Below are 15,427 nucleotides of genomic sequence, written 5' to 3'. Positions count from 1 at the left end.
TTAATCAAAAGTCGAAAATGGCTGGACGTGAATGGGTGTATGGATTTTTAAAAAGGCACCCTGACTTGAATTTACGACAACCCACGTCAACTAGCTGAAAATTCTAAAAAAAAACAAAGAAGAATACTACTACCAAAGATAAGGCTGTTAAAGTTAAGGCTAGTCAAGAAAATATTAATGATTTTAAGGAAAATGATGATTACTGTGCATTGTGTGGTGAAAAATACGTTGATCCACCTACAGAGGATTGGATTAAATGTAGCTTATGTCATAGCTGGTGGCATGAACAGTGCACTCATTATGAAACTGGTGCTTTCATATGTGATATATGTTCTAATAATTAAGATTTTATCATATTCGTTAAAAACGATCTCATTTGAATTTATCTCTATTCAAAACTGTTAACTACTCTAAACCTTATTCTCGATAAAAATCAAGTTAAACAGTATTTGTCAAAAATGATATATTTAATATATAAATATAAAAAATGAAGTAAAAAATGATAAGTATTGATAAAAAATAATATTTATAACATTAAATATGGTGTAACTATATGTAACAACTTATGGTTTAAATTATTACGAATGCGCACACTTACCCGCAGTGCTGCGCACGTTTACCCCAATATTGGGGTAAGTGTGCGCATTCTGACTAACATTTATTTTATTTTATTTCTTTAATTACAATTAAGTAAATTGAATTTCATGTTACGTAATTGTTAAATCAATAAATCCTTTAAATAAATACTTTTATTTCAATGTATTTTGTACAATTATTACAATTTTATGACCATAGAAAAAAAATGCGCACTCTTGCCAGACATGACTCTAGAGTAAATAGTTTTCGAGAATTTTTTTTTTCTGAAACCATGCAGTGCTCCTTAATAATCAATGACGTCATCGCGTTTTGACTGAACTCGAGGAATAGTGCTTTTCAAAAGGATTTTTTAAAATATCTGGAGCAGTGTGTGTGATACACGAAAACCGTAAATACAAAAATTGTTACTGTTGATATGGCCTATAACACTGTTTGAACCGATTGGAAATATTTTTCACGAATTTTGATTTACGGTTAACAATTTATTCCCGAAAAGTACAATTTTCACGGTATTTTAGACTTTTGTCCATATAATCGAAAATAATGCTTAAAATATAAGTCATAGCCCTGGATCTCCCGCGTTTTCTGATTCTAAAATTTTGCCGATTGGTTGAACAGTTTTTGAGAAAATTATGTTTTTCTGGAAGACAAAATAATTAAAAAAAAAAACATTTTTCAAGTTTTCTGACTTTGCGGACAACCCTGTATATTTTTGAAAAATTGTAAAGAATAAGAGTTTATGGAGCCGTATCTTCTGCGTTTTCTGGTTCAAGAATTTTTTCGGTCTGTAAACTGTTTTCGAAAAATGATCTTTTTTGTAGACCCTTGCACACGGGATTTTTATTTTTTTCCCGACCTCCCAGCCCCCCTTCTTTCAATAAATTCCGTCACGAGGCAAAGCTGCATATATGTGCAAAATATGAAGTCCATTGCTTCAAATTTCAGATACTTATCGTGTTTCATAGCAATGTCCAAAAAACAGTCGGCAATCGCGAAGAAAAGATAGATGATAGATCGGATCAAGGCCATTTCTTATTAGCTCATGTGTCTCGTGGAGGGTTAAAAAGGAGTCAAATTTCAATTTTGTAAATCCAACGGTTCGAAAGTTATCCAGGAAAAACCAAAGGACAAGAACGGAGAACGGAGAACAGACAGACAAAAAAAATTTTTTTTGACGCTGATCAGTTCTTTTTTCTTTTTTCGCAGTTTTTTTGTTTTTCCAAATGAACTCTCGTTTTTGGCCACCCTGTATAAAATAGATGGATCGTAAAACGCTTCGGTCAGGGTCGATTCGCCAACGGCCTGTCTCAAACCACTCATCCTAAAGCCGAAACGACCGTCAAACATTTTACGACATGCCTACACGGTTAACGACTATTTTTATTTTTACTGATTCAGCCGATCGTTTTAAAAGAGACGTCGGCTGCTTCCCCTGGCAGCGTCTGCTGCCTCGATACCGCAGTGTCTTAATTCACTTTCTCATTGGCTGCGGCCAATTATTTCCGACGCTCGATTAGTATTTCGTTCGATAACGTTCCAACTATCCGAGCGAAATGAAAGTAAACGTGCACGCCTGCCCACCCTTGTGTGTGGAGGGGATAAATGTGGTTCCCACCAAGGGTAGCTTTAGGTTCACGGATTTTTGAAACGAATATTTTTTATATGTGAATAAATCTTTCTCTTATTGCCAAATCCTAAATTTAGTTTTGTAAAGAGAGACCTATTAGTTTTTATTAATATTTATTAGTATTTATTCATGGCAGGTATAATGAAAATATTCCCAGAGATGGCGTTATTTTGTGATATTGGAATGCGGTTTTCACTAGCCCCTAAACCCTCATTTGGCTATTTTTTTTGCAAAAAAACTGATATCGAGTTATAAATTTTATTTGCAGTAGCGCCACGAAACGCCCTCTAGCGACGATACAAGCAATCATCATTTCAAAAACTCTAAGTTTAACAAAATGCATTGAGCCATTCTGAAGTTATCGATTTTCATTTGCGAAATGTTCGCAACATGATTTAATGAACTTTAAGGCGGTGCTAATTTTATGTAATATAGAAATTCCTGGAATTTACAATTAATTTCCAGCCGCTGTAGTTTTTGAGATTTTTAATCTCAGGTCTTAGAGCTGAGTGCGTTCCTTATTTCAATTGGTTTTAATTGTTTAAAGTATTAAGTCTCTCGTTTTTTGCCAAAATACCTTGCAAGTAAAAGAATACCTTCATAGATGATCGGCTGCTTCTCCCTGAAGTAAGTAAGGGCGGGAAACTTGTTGATGCCATACTGTTTGGCTACTCGCTTGTCGTTTATCTTCACGAAGTCCACGCCGAAGGAGTCGGTATCATCGTCTATCTGCTCCAACTCCGCCAAGACTTTGTCGCAGGTCGTGCAGCTTCTCGTGTCTGGAACCAAACGGTAATCGTGTTGCTGAAGCTGTGGGCATTAGTTTTGTGACGCACAGAGTGACCCAACTTAATGAAAAAACAAATCCCAGGATGGTCGTGTTAGTTAAAAATATATTTGGTGTAATATTTTGGATCTCATAAATTATTAAAATACGAAAGTGGTTGGCAAAGTTTGTTGGTAATTTGAAGACGCCGGGTTGCAGTTTTAACTTGCAAGAAGACCGACAAATGGCTCTCCTTCTCCCGAATGGGTTAACACTTAATGGGAACCCAGATCCGAAGCGTTTTCTTTTAGCAATTGATAAATTTAGATTCAAAAAACACGCTCGAACGGCGCTGTTCAAATTCTGCGATACGATGCGAACGGTAACCTCGCTTGCCAGATTGTGCGTTTTCTCGGATTCAAACCAAACTTTATAAACAAACAAGATTATTACTCAAAGCCCGATATTCCACTATTTATAACATATAACGCGTGTAGGTTCCAGGTTCTGCGAAACTATAATGCGTTCCGACTGCGTGGATGCTATCGTTTTTTTTTTGGATTAATTCCAAAAACGATTAAAATTCTCGACTCAGACAATCGGGACGTTTCAGAATACTTGTTTGTTACAAATACCATAACAAAATGGCGGATATTTCTAAATCTAAATACTAGAAAATTTGCGTGGACAAAAAGAATTAACTGCGATTCCTTTTATAACAAATCTGGCTTTATCTTTTGCATCAGTTTTTAGTGTCAATATACAGGGTGTTCGGAAATTGAGTTCGGAAACTTGGAGGAAAGATTCAACGTGGTAACATCATGGTAGTAAGTCATGTAATAAAAATTCGAAATCGTAATATTTTCCGAGTTATAGTTGTTTTTTTAAATATAATTTTTACAGCGGTGGGCTTAATTGTCAACGGAATAAGCTGGTTTTTTACCCACAGCTCTAACTTAGTAACATTCATGGTGTTTCAGAAATCTGTCACTAAAGGGCACTTTACCTACAAACATATGTTTTTCCTGTATTTTATTTATTTAGATTGGTATTGCATAATAGAACAGACTGCCTTAAGCAGTGTCATAAATCCTCAAAAACTGTTCTTGTTTTAAGTCGAAAAGTGTTATCGTTTAGCCACAAATCGATTTTTTATTCTCGGCTCAAATTTTACTCATTGTCACAATCCGTTAAAAATTAGTTTGTAATAAAAGGGCTACTACTGTGGAGGCCCATTAGAAATATTCGAACACTGAATATCGCGATATGCATTTTTGCTATGCAAGGGCGAATGGAAATACAACATACAAGAAGACTTGGTGAAAGAGGATCCTTCAAACCTTATAATATCAACAAAGGGAGACCAGGGTATAAAAAAACCGTTCCAAGAGAAGAAAGAATACTTCAAAATGTGGACGCTGACCCGTCAACGAATACGAGAAAACTTGCTGCTCAGGACAGAACAGTTTGGAAAGTTTTGCATAAAAATAATTTTATGTAATAAAATTTTAGGAAAAATTCAAAATTACCCGCAATTCTTAAAGGTCAAAATATGCATCATTGAAAACCCATATGCAAAAATTGAAGGAAAACATCAGCGCGGGGATTATAGGAGATAATCTCATAGGACCTCATTTCTTTAACGGATCGCTTAATGGTGAAATGTATTTGCAGTTTCTCCACGAGGAACTACCAGCTTTGCTGGAAGAGGTACCCTTGCAGTGGACACAAAACATGTGGTTAATGCAGGCATTTAGAGGTCCACCCAAACCTTAATCCGATGGACTTTTTTTTGGGCATTTAAAGTCTTTAATGTATGAAACATCTAAAACACAACAGATATCAATGACATAACAGATATCAATGACATAACAGATATCAATGACCTACTACAATAAATAATAAACGGTTGCGAAATTTACATACATTTTTTAAAATGTATAAGAGAATGTTTAGAAATAAACGGTGAGCATTTTGAAAATGAATTGTAATTAACGTTTTATATTGTTTAATTCTCGATTATTATTATTATTGATTTTTTTTTCAAAAATGTTAAGTGTATTTATGCTACTTAAATTAAACATGTTATTGCATTGACTTAGGCCATTTTTTCATTATCATTTAAATTTGTATCATACTATTTTGAAAAAATTATTGCACGTCGCCTGCAGGTTAATAATGCTGGTCTGCATTTGCACTTGCTTTTCCGTAACAGAAATGCATATCTCGATATCCAGTATTACCTTTCTGTAAATTAGAAGTGAGGGGGTGTTCGGGCTAAAAATAAGTCGATTTCTGCCTAAACGACAACACTCATCGACTCAACACAAGAGTAAAAATTATTGATGATTTGTGATTCTGCTTCGGGCAATCTGTTCTATTTTGCAATATCAGTCTAAATAAATAAAATACGGGGAAAATTGAACAAAACGTTCTAGGTAAAGCGCCATCTAGCGACAGATTTCTGAAACACTTTGATTTTGTAACGATGCCTTTTACTGTGTGTAAAATACCAACTAATCATTAATTGAGAATTATGTCCACTGCGACAAGCTATAACTCGAAAAATATTACGATTTAGAATTTTTGTTACATGACTTACTACCATTATTTTACCACATTGAATCTTTCCTCCAAGGTTCCGAACTCGATTTCCGAACAACCTGTATAATAAGATATATTCTCCCCCTTATATCTCTTATGTATGTACATATTATAAAAAAGGCACTTTCATAACAAATCTGCGCATTGTATAGTCGAATCAGAGAATAACCTGGTATCGGAAGCACTCTATGTATCTTGACTTCGCTCGAATTCCGGCGCCATTACCAGTCGGGAGTACGGTGTGACATTATCGAAGGCGTTTATTTTTAAAGACTCAATTATTATGCCAGAAGCAGAACGGGAGCAACAAGATATCTGACCGATTTATTTTTACTCATCGGGCAGCCGGCGTTGCCGCCTGTGTCGACGTTTCGCCTCGGCAACAGGTGGCTCCTTCAGATTTCGGTTTGGTTTTTAGGGAAGCAAAACGCGAAAATAATTCGAGAGATAAAAATTGATATTTTTAGCTGCCAAAATCGATATGTAAAAAGAAGGTTTATAAAATGGCAATGGCTCGAAGTGGTTTGCCGATTAAATTCTATAAGAAACTCTCCCGCACCCCACTGGACTTAGTAGCTTGAATTCAGTTTGCTCAAAATTAGACAATTTTCAGCCTCGATGTTTTTTAAACAAAAGTTCTACGATATCGGCAAAATAATTAAAAAAAAGTTGATGCCAGTTATTTATCAGTATGGTTAATGACACAATTTTTTTTATACTAAACGTGAAGCAATGGTTCAAGACTGTAGACGTAATATTGTAATAAACAAGCCGCATTAATGGGCAATTATAGTAAATATTGCATTATTGGTATTAAAGGTGAGAACTTTACATATATTGTAATACAAGTTCATACTATTAGCCAATATTGGACAGCAATTGACAATATTGGTAAAGTATTTCCATCATATTGGTACAAGATTGCACGAAAAGCATTTAATAAACCAACGAGGTACGATAAAAACTAAAGAGAGAACAAATTTGTACCATTTGTTTCTTATTGTTGAAAATTAAGAAAAAAGGACGCACTTTTTGTGTCGGTTTGACTCTCTCCTGGGACGCCACAGGAATTTATAATTTTCATTTAATCCACTTAACCTTTTACTATCAAAAGTACAACGTCTAAATTTAAACAAAATCATCCAGAGCATTGTTAAGCTATATTTTTTAAGTTTGAGGCCGTGTCTCTTGAAAACTACGCACAAGCGAAAGGTCACCAATAATAACCGCGAATCAGGGATCCCTCTTTCCAACTCAGCCTCAAAATCTCCCAAAAATCCGCCAACAACGGCGACAGCGGCAACGTCGCGTGCGCGCCGACGTTTCGGCGGGCATTTGGCAATGAAACTCGCGTGGCCCGCACTTTTATTGCATCACATCCAATGCGCGGGAGGAGGACACACAATACCACTTTCCAAATGTGGATAGGATGCTCCCCTCGCTGCGCACACTTCACTGGTGGGGTAAGGTACTACTTACACCAGAACACGGCGACGTAGCCCTTGTCCTGGAGAAGTCTGTCGAGCTGTTTCGCGTTGACCTCCTCGATGACGGACTGGTCCTGGTGGTGAGTGGTCGTTGGAGCTCGCTTGGCCGCCACCAGCGCCACAAAGAGCAGCCACCTCCACATACTGCCGCCGTCCACTGACTGAGCGCCGGGAAAGACGCGTCGCGACGTCGCGCCCCCCACCATTTGCGTCGAAACGCGAGGCGAATAGAATGTCGGGGCGGGAGCCGTTCGACCGGGTACGCTTCCAGGACGACGCCGGGCGTCCCGAGGTCTAGCGTCGCGACGGTACCCGACTTCGATACCGACTGCGCCAGATAAGGTCGAGCAACGGCGCGACACAACCAAATGCTTCGGATTTTAATGCTGTGTGTTTCTGACAGTTTTAGAAAATTTCCTCCATCGAATTAACAAGATTGCTTTCGAAAAATCGTCGCTGGGCAGGGAAAATTCATCGCAAGTAGCTCGAATCAGTTTTTATTTCCAAAATAAGCCGCTTCCCGGTTTCTTGTATTAGAGGAACGCATTGTGTTCGCAAAATCGGTGTAATTTTATTGCGTCTTTCAAGTCTCGCCGATCTTCAACGTTAAGGCAAACTTTGTTAAATATTAAAATTTGTACAAATAATAGCATAGGACTAATATCGCATCTTTAATAATTTTCCCACAAAAACGGATATTTTTAGGATGTTTTAGGTTTTTTTGTCAATAAACACACCCTGTATATAATTCAAACAATGTTCGAAATGGAAGTTATGGCACTGGATCTTCCACGTTTTCTGGTATATGATTTTTTTCAATAGAGTCAGTGGTTTTCCAGAAAATACTTGTTTTCTGAAATCATGCAGTACATGGTAATAGTAAATGAGGTCATCGCGTCTAGATTAAGGGCGAGAAGTGGTGATTTTCATTTGTATTTTTTCAAGTATTTCAAACAGATAATGTGATAGACGAAAACCGTAAATACAAAAATTGTAGCTCTCGAAGTGGCCTATAACACTGTTTATTCCAATGGTCCATATTTGTCACGAATTTTGATTTACGGATCCGGATCTCCTGCATTTCCTGGTTCACAAATTTTTGCCGATGGGGTTAAAGTTTTCGAGAAAATAATTTTTTTCTGGAAGGCAAAATATACCAAAAAAAATTCCTTTTTACAATAGATGAAATGCGGGTATAGACTTCTACCCTTCTGCCAAATCTGAAATTGATAACGGCAAATTTAAAACACCTGTTAATTTTTGAATATATCACTTAATATCTTGAACACCCTGTACAATAGGTGAAAACCTTGAATACAGTACTACGTTGAGACCATTGAATGTGGTTCAGAATAGAATGCTTGAAGTGATTTACAAAAAACATAACTTATATCCAACAAATCTTCTCTATAGGGAAAAGGTTTTTGATGTTCGATCGTTATACATTTATATGGTTTGTTCTTATATTTATCAGAATAAAGTCTCTTTAAACCCAATCAATCATCTATCAATCACTAGAACAATAATGAATAGACAAGTACAGGTACCGATGCCTAGAAGCGAATTCTATAAAAGTTTTAGCTGTCAATGCGCCATGTAAAAGAAACTGATTTGCAAAACACGGTCTTTTACTTACCAGTTTTTTCAATTTGCAGCGCACCCTGTACATTTTTTAAAAATTATCAAAAATAGAAATTTATGGAGTCGAATCTTCTGCATCTTCCCTTTCAAGAATTTTTTCGGTAGTGTAAACGATTTTCGATTAATGACCTTTCCCTTGGTCCCTTGTAAACGCGATTTTTAATTTTTTTAAAATACTTCCCGACCCCCAACCCCTCCAATTTCAATAGGCTCCGTGAGGGGACCAATCGCTATCCGCTTGAACAATTTGAAGTCTTGGCTTTAAATTTCGGACACTTTTCGTGTTTCATAGCAATGTCGAAAAAACGGCCGAAAATAGAAAAAAATAGATGGCCGCCAATTTTAGATCGCCGCCATTTTAAAATAACTTGTACACCTAATGAACTTAAAAAAAGGAGCAAAAATTGAGCCACCTAGTTCAGACGGCTCGAGTTATTGAATTAAAACCCGTGACACAGAGAACAGAGAAACAGAAAAAAAAAGTTTTTTTTTCGACGCTGATTCCATCTGTACCAATCGATTTTTCGAAAGTAACTACCTGATTAGACCTCTTTTATGTAATTAGATTAGTTCGAATTATACTGTTAAACCCCAATAAACACATCACAGTCGTCATCGTCTGTGACATAATATAGTATGCAACAAGTTTAACAAACGGCACTTTAGTCACGAGTTTCTTTAAGCACCAACGGTGCGAGTGTTTAATAAAAGAGTGCCGACGAAGCTTAAACAACTAATTTCAATGGAAATGGAAAAATGAAAGTCAAGGTTTACAAATGTATAACAAAGTATATTTATTGACACAGAATACAACAAATTCTAATAAAAAAGGATTATTGGGAAATGGCACCGCCTACTCGACGATCAAATGTTTGTTGTTCGCGTCTTCGATGTAATTGTGCTTCTGTTCCTCGAACATTTGCACCAGGTGGTCGACGAACTTGGAATGGTACTCCTCTATCTCATCCGCGGACGGGTTCTCTATTTTGGGCACGTCCAACGGGTGACCCACTAAAATCGGTACATCAGCGGCAATGCCCTAGCACCCAGTTAGAAGTACTTGCCGACTACGACGATGGGTTTCCTCCTGGGCACTAAACCGAACGAGTACTGGAAAAAACCCCGACCCACCGGAACCACCGGTGCCAGTCCTATCCATTTCCTGAGCACCTCCTGGATCTTCCTCAATGTTTCTCCCTCCAGTTGATCGAAGGTGTCGGTCTCGCCGAACGACAGTACCGGCACCAACGGAGTACCGTTGCGTAGGGCCAGCCGCACGAAACCCTTTCTCTGGAACGAAACCTCAGAGCTAACAATGATGTTGGAACCAGTTTTATCCTGTGAAGTGGACATAAGTAAATTTACCGCAGACACTACTCACTTTCTTAAGGATGATCTTATATTGACCGGGTTTGCAGTAATACGATTCCTGGGCTCCGCCGGGCATGAGAACGCACACGTGGCCTCCTCCCGGATACCCGAGGACGTACTCTATGGACTCGGCGGTTGCGGATATGCCGCCCAGGGCGAGAGCCATTTCCCTGAAAAATGGCATCATGTAGTGCTGGGTGAGGGTGACCACGTGCTGCTTATGGCGGGGGAAGTATGTCTTGAACCCTCCGTGTTCGTTGACTAAAAGTTGAGTAAACGAAGATTGCTAAGAAAAACCGGCGATCTATACGTTCAAGAAAGTTTACTTACTGAAAGCGCATAGGACTCCCAACGACAACATGCCGTGTGGAAAACAACAAAACAGGTAGTTGCGCTTTTCGTCCAGCTCGACCCATGGCAGCCTCTCCATGCTGACGGGAAAATAGTCTTTCATGTACTTCCACCAACTAAAACGACAAACGTTAACCTCGACCTCCGGAACTATACCGTCTAGGGACGGACACACCTCCAGCTCTTCACCCATTTAATAGTCCGCCCTCCCCGCTCGCAGACTTTGACGTCGAAGAAGAATACCCACGTGAGATACAGGAGTGTGGCCCACCACAACCTGGTGAACAGCACCAGGTAGATGCTGAGGAAAAGGCACACGATACCGCCGAATATGAGCCAGAGGAAACCGACGCCAGCCGCCAGCGTCTGGAGGCGGCGTTCCAGCGGGACGTAGAGCGGAGCGAATTTCACCCCCGCAACCTCCATACCGGATCTGGAAAAAGGTAGACCTCATTGTTTCTGTCAAATATTTTCGCTTTTCTCATTTATATTTTTCTTTTAATTGTTTAATGTAACGTTATAAAATAAATTTTGTTGTCATTTTTACGATTTCAAATTCGAAGAAAAATATACATTTTTTCTTGGGTAAAATATTTTCATACCTCGCTATCTAAACAATTTTGTAAAGGCGCGTATAATATCTACCGGGTAGCCAAATTGGAAGGGCACTCAGCTCTATCTGGAAAAGTAAATATGTAATAAAGACAAGGGGTGTTATAGGGAAGTTTGTTGAAAGGGGCTATCAACGCCAAAGTGCGTTTTACAACCTCCGTTTATTTTTTCAAAAAAATTAAAAATGATATCACATTTATTTGTGCAAGAGATAGAAAAATAAGAGTCTAAGACGCTAGCAAAAACCGCAATTCCTAACCTATAAAATCCGTAAATGAAATAAACTCTGAATAATGTCGCATATTTGGGAATATTTTTAGCATACCTGCCGTTATCAAATCCTATTTGATTATTTTAGCAAAACTACATATAAAATTAGTATTAAAATATGATTGAATTCAATCTGTCCACACAAAATTCGGAATTTTTAAAATCCAAGCGCGCTTTCTGAAACAAAAGAGCAAAAAATATAATGGTGGCTTTTAGGTATCAATGATATGTCTCATTTAACCAATAACCTGCACTTTGTGTTTTTTGTTTTCTAAACATGATTTCCACACACTTAACTCGTTTTCCCAAAAGATTTCACGAAATCTAGGCATATTTTGAGAAAACGCGGCATCTGAACTTATTCGCCATCTGTCAGCGGCCATGTTGGTTGTTGAATACCGCAGAGTCTTTAGTTAAAAACGAGATTTTAAATCTCGCGCATGCGCAGGTCAAATGGATCTTCTCAAAAAAATTATAGTTTATTCATTAGATCCTGTTTTATTAACATAGGAAGCGCCTCCATATATATAGAGATCTGGTATGATCAATCATATTAAGACTGCGGCTATTTATAGAGTATTTTGGTGGCTTTATTGGTAAAAAAATGGTGCTTGCACCTGTAGAAGAAATACGTTCTGCGATTATTTTGAAAAGATAAATGCAATTATATTCGTTGAATCTATGAGTTGGAGTATCTTGCATTAAAACGGAAGATCTTAGTTCATTATTTCATATGCGAATGGATATTAATTATTATTGACATTTTAAATGTAATGTTGGGTAAATTTACATATATTGCTAAAAGAACGATTAGTATCTATGAATGGTAGGAGTCCTGGAAATATTCATAAAAAAGCCACATTAACGTGTTAGTTTGGGATTCAATCATATATGTATTTTGCTATTTGGCTACATGCTGTTGACGTAAAAGTGATATCCTTGCATTTACTTTTTTTTAGGGAAAATAAATTTTATTTGTTCTCATGTCACAAAACGCGCTGTAGCGGCCATATAAGCAATCGAAACCAATGCATTTAGGATAACGTTCATGGCCTAATAAAAGCCATTTTCTACGACTCGAATTTTGATAAAATCCGTTCAGCCATTACGAAGTTATTGACATTAATTTCTCAAAATGTTCGGACACCTCCCACCACTTTCCCACCCGGCGCATAATAATATACTTACCTATACCTGAACTTTTATGTATTTTTGTAAAGGCGACAGTTACGGAACCAACAAGTAAAAGTAAAGCGGGGTTTTTTATTAATATAAGTAAACAGATCGATAACGTGATCAATAAACATCTTATCGCCGTTGTTCGCGTTTCTTGAACTTTGTACGATTGTTTTTAATGAAGGTGTAAAGGTAACAGTACTTGATTAGAGGTCGCGGTTTTTTCGACTTCGACCAACGATGACCAACCGTGACACGGTTTTCAAGCGCCAAACTTAACCTCATTAGGAGGGAATCCTTTCAAGTTTTACAACGAATCCGCGGCATTTTTCATAATGCGAAAACATGGTATAACTCACCTTTCGAAATGCTGTCAGCAGAACCTAGTTCAAATATTTACATTGCCCGTCCCGCCGCACGTAACAAAATACTTAATTGTTTATATCCGATTTTAACACTCACGTTCACGTTAGATCGACGAATGAAATTAGGGACGACAGTTGGTTTTTTGATCCCGCCACTTCAGATTTTTTAAAAATTTTGAATAAAAAGCGCCGTCGTACCGAATCCGTGAGAACCAAGATAAAAATAGAACCACGAGTATAGTAAACGCGTCTGTTGCTCCTCGAGTCGAGTGAAAATGTGTCCGTTCAATTCAGTTAGATTGAACGACCCAAATGCCTTTTACGAGGGCTCGTCAAAGAGTTTGCCTAGATTATTTGTTCGCAATTTTCATTAATTACCTTCACTTCACCAACCTTAATCTCAACTTGCCTCTAACGTTGTGGGAATTTTCGAGAAGTTTTTAGTTTTAATAAGACAAATGGGTGAAAATTAAATATGAATTATTAATTATGACTAGGGCACTTCATATTCATTGTAGTGCATGCACTGTATAGCTACCCAATGCAAATAACTTAAATAACTAAAACAAGTTTTTTTTGTTATTCGAAAACGCCTGTAACATAATACATATGAAATTTAAACCTACAAAATGACTTAATCCATTAAATTAATGAACTGGTCCGTATTTATGGTCCTTTGGATGTGTTTTCGTCCGAAATGCATGTGTCAGAAACCGTACTTAACATCATCCATAATAAAATAACAATTTCTCAAAACATAACCGTCCATATCATTTTACTATGTAGTTCGGACGAGAACTCATCCAAACACCAATCTGTCCTTTACACCATTTTCATTGCATTTACTTAATTTTGCTTTGCCTTAAGATTTAATGGGATCTAGACATATTTTGAGAAAATACTGCTTTAAAATCCTTCCAAACTTATTGAGGATCTGTAAGCGGCCATATTGGTTGTTCAATGCCGCAAGGTCATTGGTTACAAACGAAATTTTAAATCTTGCTCGTGTGCATGTTGAATGGCCCTTCTCAATTTTTTTATGGTTGCTTCATAAGTTGCTATAGTATCAATATATTTCTATAGTAACAATATAACTCGAACCGATGTGTGCAATTTTGACGTACAATCCAATTTTCATATCCAACGCACACTGCGACATCATCATTATATGCGGATATATAGTTACTAGATACTTACATATATAGAGGAGCACCCTGCTATACTGAAAATATTGAGATAGGCCATTTCATCTGCGCACGCGCTGTCATTTTAAATTGCGTTTTTCACCAATGACCTTGCGGCGTTCAACAACGAACATGGCCTTTCACAGTTCGTCAATTCGACAGATTTCAGTTTAGATGTAACATTTTTACAGCAGTATTTTCGCAAACTATGCCCAGATCTCGTTAACTGCTGTGGTCGTTAACTACTGCAGTAATTTTGACTAGAGGTGCAGGTTTTTAGAAAAGATTACCTGCTATAAAAACTAGTAAAAAAATTTTTATGTCCAGTCGCTCCTAATATTTTTATTTCCAATGTGGTATCCAACTCTTAAATGTCATTCTTAAAACCGTTTTTAAATAACACTTCTTGACTAGTGTCAAAATATACCTTTCGGGCTAGCTCTCTACAGCACATTTTTGAATCAATCCCAAAAAATATATTTTTCCATATGTAGAGAACATTATATTAGTAATATATATTGCATTTATCTATATGTTACAACTAACAGAAGATTTTAATTTTAAACGAGCTAATATGTTAAGTGTTTAATAACTGTCAACTGCATAGCTACTAAATGCATCTTAAATAATCTTAAATAATTCTCAACTAACCACAATGAAAATATATATTTAATTATTATTAATTGAATATTGTCACTTTAAAAAAAGTATCGAAAACGCCATCGAAAGACAAGAGACTGCGATCCATGGTGATTTTCTTTCACCGATTCTTGCGCACTTCCAAAGTGTCTTGAGAATTCTGTAACAAAAAAGGAAGGACAACATAGTTTGGGTGCGCATTTGCAGTAATAGTGGTACCCCGTTCTTTTCCTGTCCAAAAGGTTTGGAAATAAAGATTTTACGTATGTGCAGGTACAAATTACGAGGAGCACTACCACTAACAAACTTTGGAGGTTGAATATCGCTGACTGAAACAAAAACCGTTACTGTTTGCTGAGAAACGTTACACTTTTAGGATAGTTCGGTTTTACAATACTTACCATTTTCTATAGTTTTAAAATAACAAACTAGCTCAAAACGGCTTGATTTTCAGTTTTCATAAATAAAGTAATTTGAGGTTAGTTTCACTCACAGGATACGCAGATATTAATTATTAATATTCTTCCTTTTTCTATATAAGGTAGTACTTTATATTTAGACCTTTGTACCATTTTAATATTTTAATTAATTTTGTAGCTACTTGAACATTTAATTTAGCGTGTAATAAACCGGACAGCCCAAACGATGCGCGAATTAATTCAAGCATCTAAATCCTTTCTCACAAAATTTTGATGGTTGTTTCTGATCCGTGACTGTTTCTGTCGATCAGTCGCAGA

The 15,427-nt window shown here is 37.0% G+C and overlaps 3 protein-coding genes across 11 annotated transcripts in view; all 3 read right to left on the bottom strand.

Moving 5' to 3' along the window:
• The window catches only part of LOC132701986 (uncharacterized), a 41,827-nt gene extending 34,010 nt beyond the window's left edge, over positions 1 to 7,817 (bottom strand). For 3 of the 6 annotated variants that reach the window (XM_060670358.1, XM_060670360.1, XM_060670361.1), the window contains exons 1-2: positions 7,074 to 7,817; positions 2,821 to 3,003 (exon numbers count right to left, since the gene is read on the bottom strand). In XM_060670358.1, the coding sequence (XP_060526341.1) occupies positions 2,821 to 3,003; positions 7,074 to 7,287 (397 nt within the window). In that variant the 5' untranslated portion in view covers positions 7,288 to 7,817. The remainder of the gene's footprint in view (positions 1 to 2,820; positions 3,004 to 7,073) is intronic. The other 3 variants (XM_060670362.1, XM_060670363.1, XM_060670359.1) reach the window with 2 other exon arrangements.
• Positions 7,818 to 9,526: 1,709 nt separating this feature from the next.
• Positions 9,527 to 13,156, bottom strand: LOC132701665 (2-acylglycerol O-acyltransferase 2-like). 4 transcript variants are annotated; one of them, XM_060669757.1, is made up of 7 exons: positions 12,515 to 12,740; positions 11,047 to 11,123; positions 10,620 to 10,877; positions 10,424 to 10,560; positions 10,104 to 10,354; positions 9,787 to 10,024; positions 9,527 to 9,733 (listed from the first exon to the last, which is right to left on the bottom strand). In XM_060669757.1, the coding sequence occupies exons 3-7, from the start codon at positions 10,868 to 10,870 to the stop codon at positions 9,576 to 9,578; spliced, it is 1,035 nt and encodes a 344-aa protein (XP_060525740.1). In that variant the 5' UTR covers positions 10,871 to 10,877; positions 11,047 to 11,123; positions 12,515 to 12,740; the 3' UTR covers positions 9,527 to 9,575. The 4 variants fall into 4 exon arrangements, with proteins under 4 accessions (XP_060525740.1, XP_060525738.1, XP_060525741.1 ...); XM_060669755.1 differs by lacking the exons at positions 11,047 to 11,123; positions 12,515 to 12,740 and adding an exon at positions 12,862 to 13,156; XM_060669758.1 differs by lacking the exons at positions 11,047 to 11,123; positions 12,515 to 12,740 and adding an exon at positions 12,862 to 13,154 and having other exon boundaries at positions 9,787 to 10,012.
• A 92-nt stretch (positions 13,157 to 13,248) lies between these two features.
• Positions 13,249 to 15,262, bottom strand: LOC132701668 (protein kish-A). The gene is made up of 3 exons (XM_060669762.1): positions 15,092 to 15,262; positions 14,910 to 15,019; positions 13,249 to 14,850 (listed from the first exon to the last, which is right to left on the bottom strand). The coding sequence occupies exons 1-3, from the start codon at positions 15,092 to 15,094 to the stop codon at positions 14,745 to 14,747; spliced, it is 219 nt and encodes a 72-aa protein (XP_060525745.1). The 5' UTR covers positions 15,095 to 15,262; the 3' UTR covers positions 13,249 to 14,744.
• Between the last annotated feature and the right edge of the window lie 165 nt (positions 15,263 to 15,427).

This window comes from Cylas formicarius, unplaced genomic scaffold (genome assembly GCF_029955315.1).
Source record: "Cylas formicarius isolate icCylForm1 unplaced genomic scaffold, icCylForm1.1 PGA_scaffold_5__7_contigs__length_24384050, whole genome shotgun sequence".
Lineage (NCBI taxonomy): Eukaryota > Metazoa > Arthropoda > Insecta > Coleoptera > Brentidae > Cylas > Cylas formicarius.
Note: the sequence above shows the minus strand (reverse complement) of the source record. Positions and strands in the feature narration are given on the sequence as shown.

What these genes read in the sequence shown, in the direction of transcription:
- LOC132701668 (XM_060669762.1), bottom strand. An exon ending in TTGGACAGGAAAAGAACGGG is followed by an intron (nt 14,851 to 14,909) that starts GTACCACTATTA and finishes TTTTTGTTACAG; the next exon opens with AATTCTCAAGACACTTTGGA.
- LOC132701665 (XM_060669755.1), bottom strand. Translation starts at nt 10,870, where the DNA reads ATGGAGGTTGCGGGGGTGAAATTCGCTCCGCTCTACGTCCCGCTGGAA. An exon ending in ATAAGATCATCCTTAAGAAA is followed by an intron (nt 10,025 to 10,103) that starts GTGAGTAGTGTC and finishes GTTAGCTCTGAG; the next exon opens with GTTTCGTTCCAGAGAAAGGG. An exon ending in GAAACCCATCGTCGTAGTCG is followed by an intron (nt 9,734 to 9,786) that starts GCAAGTACTTCT and finishes TACCGATTTTAG; the next exon opens with TGGGTCACCCGTTGGACGTG.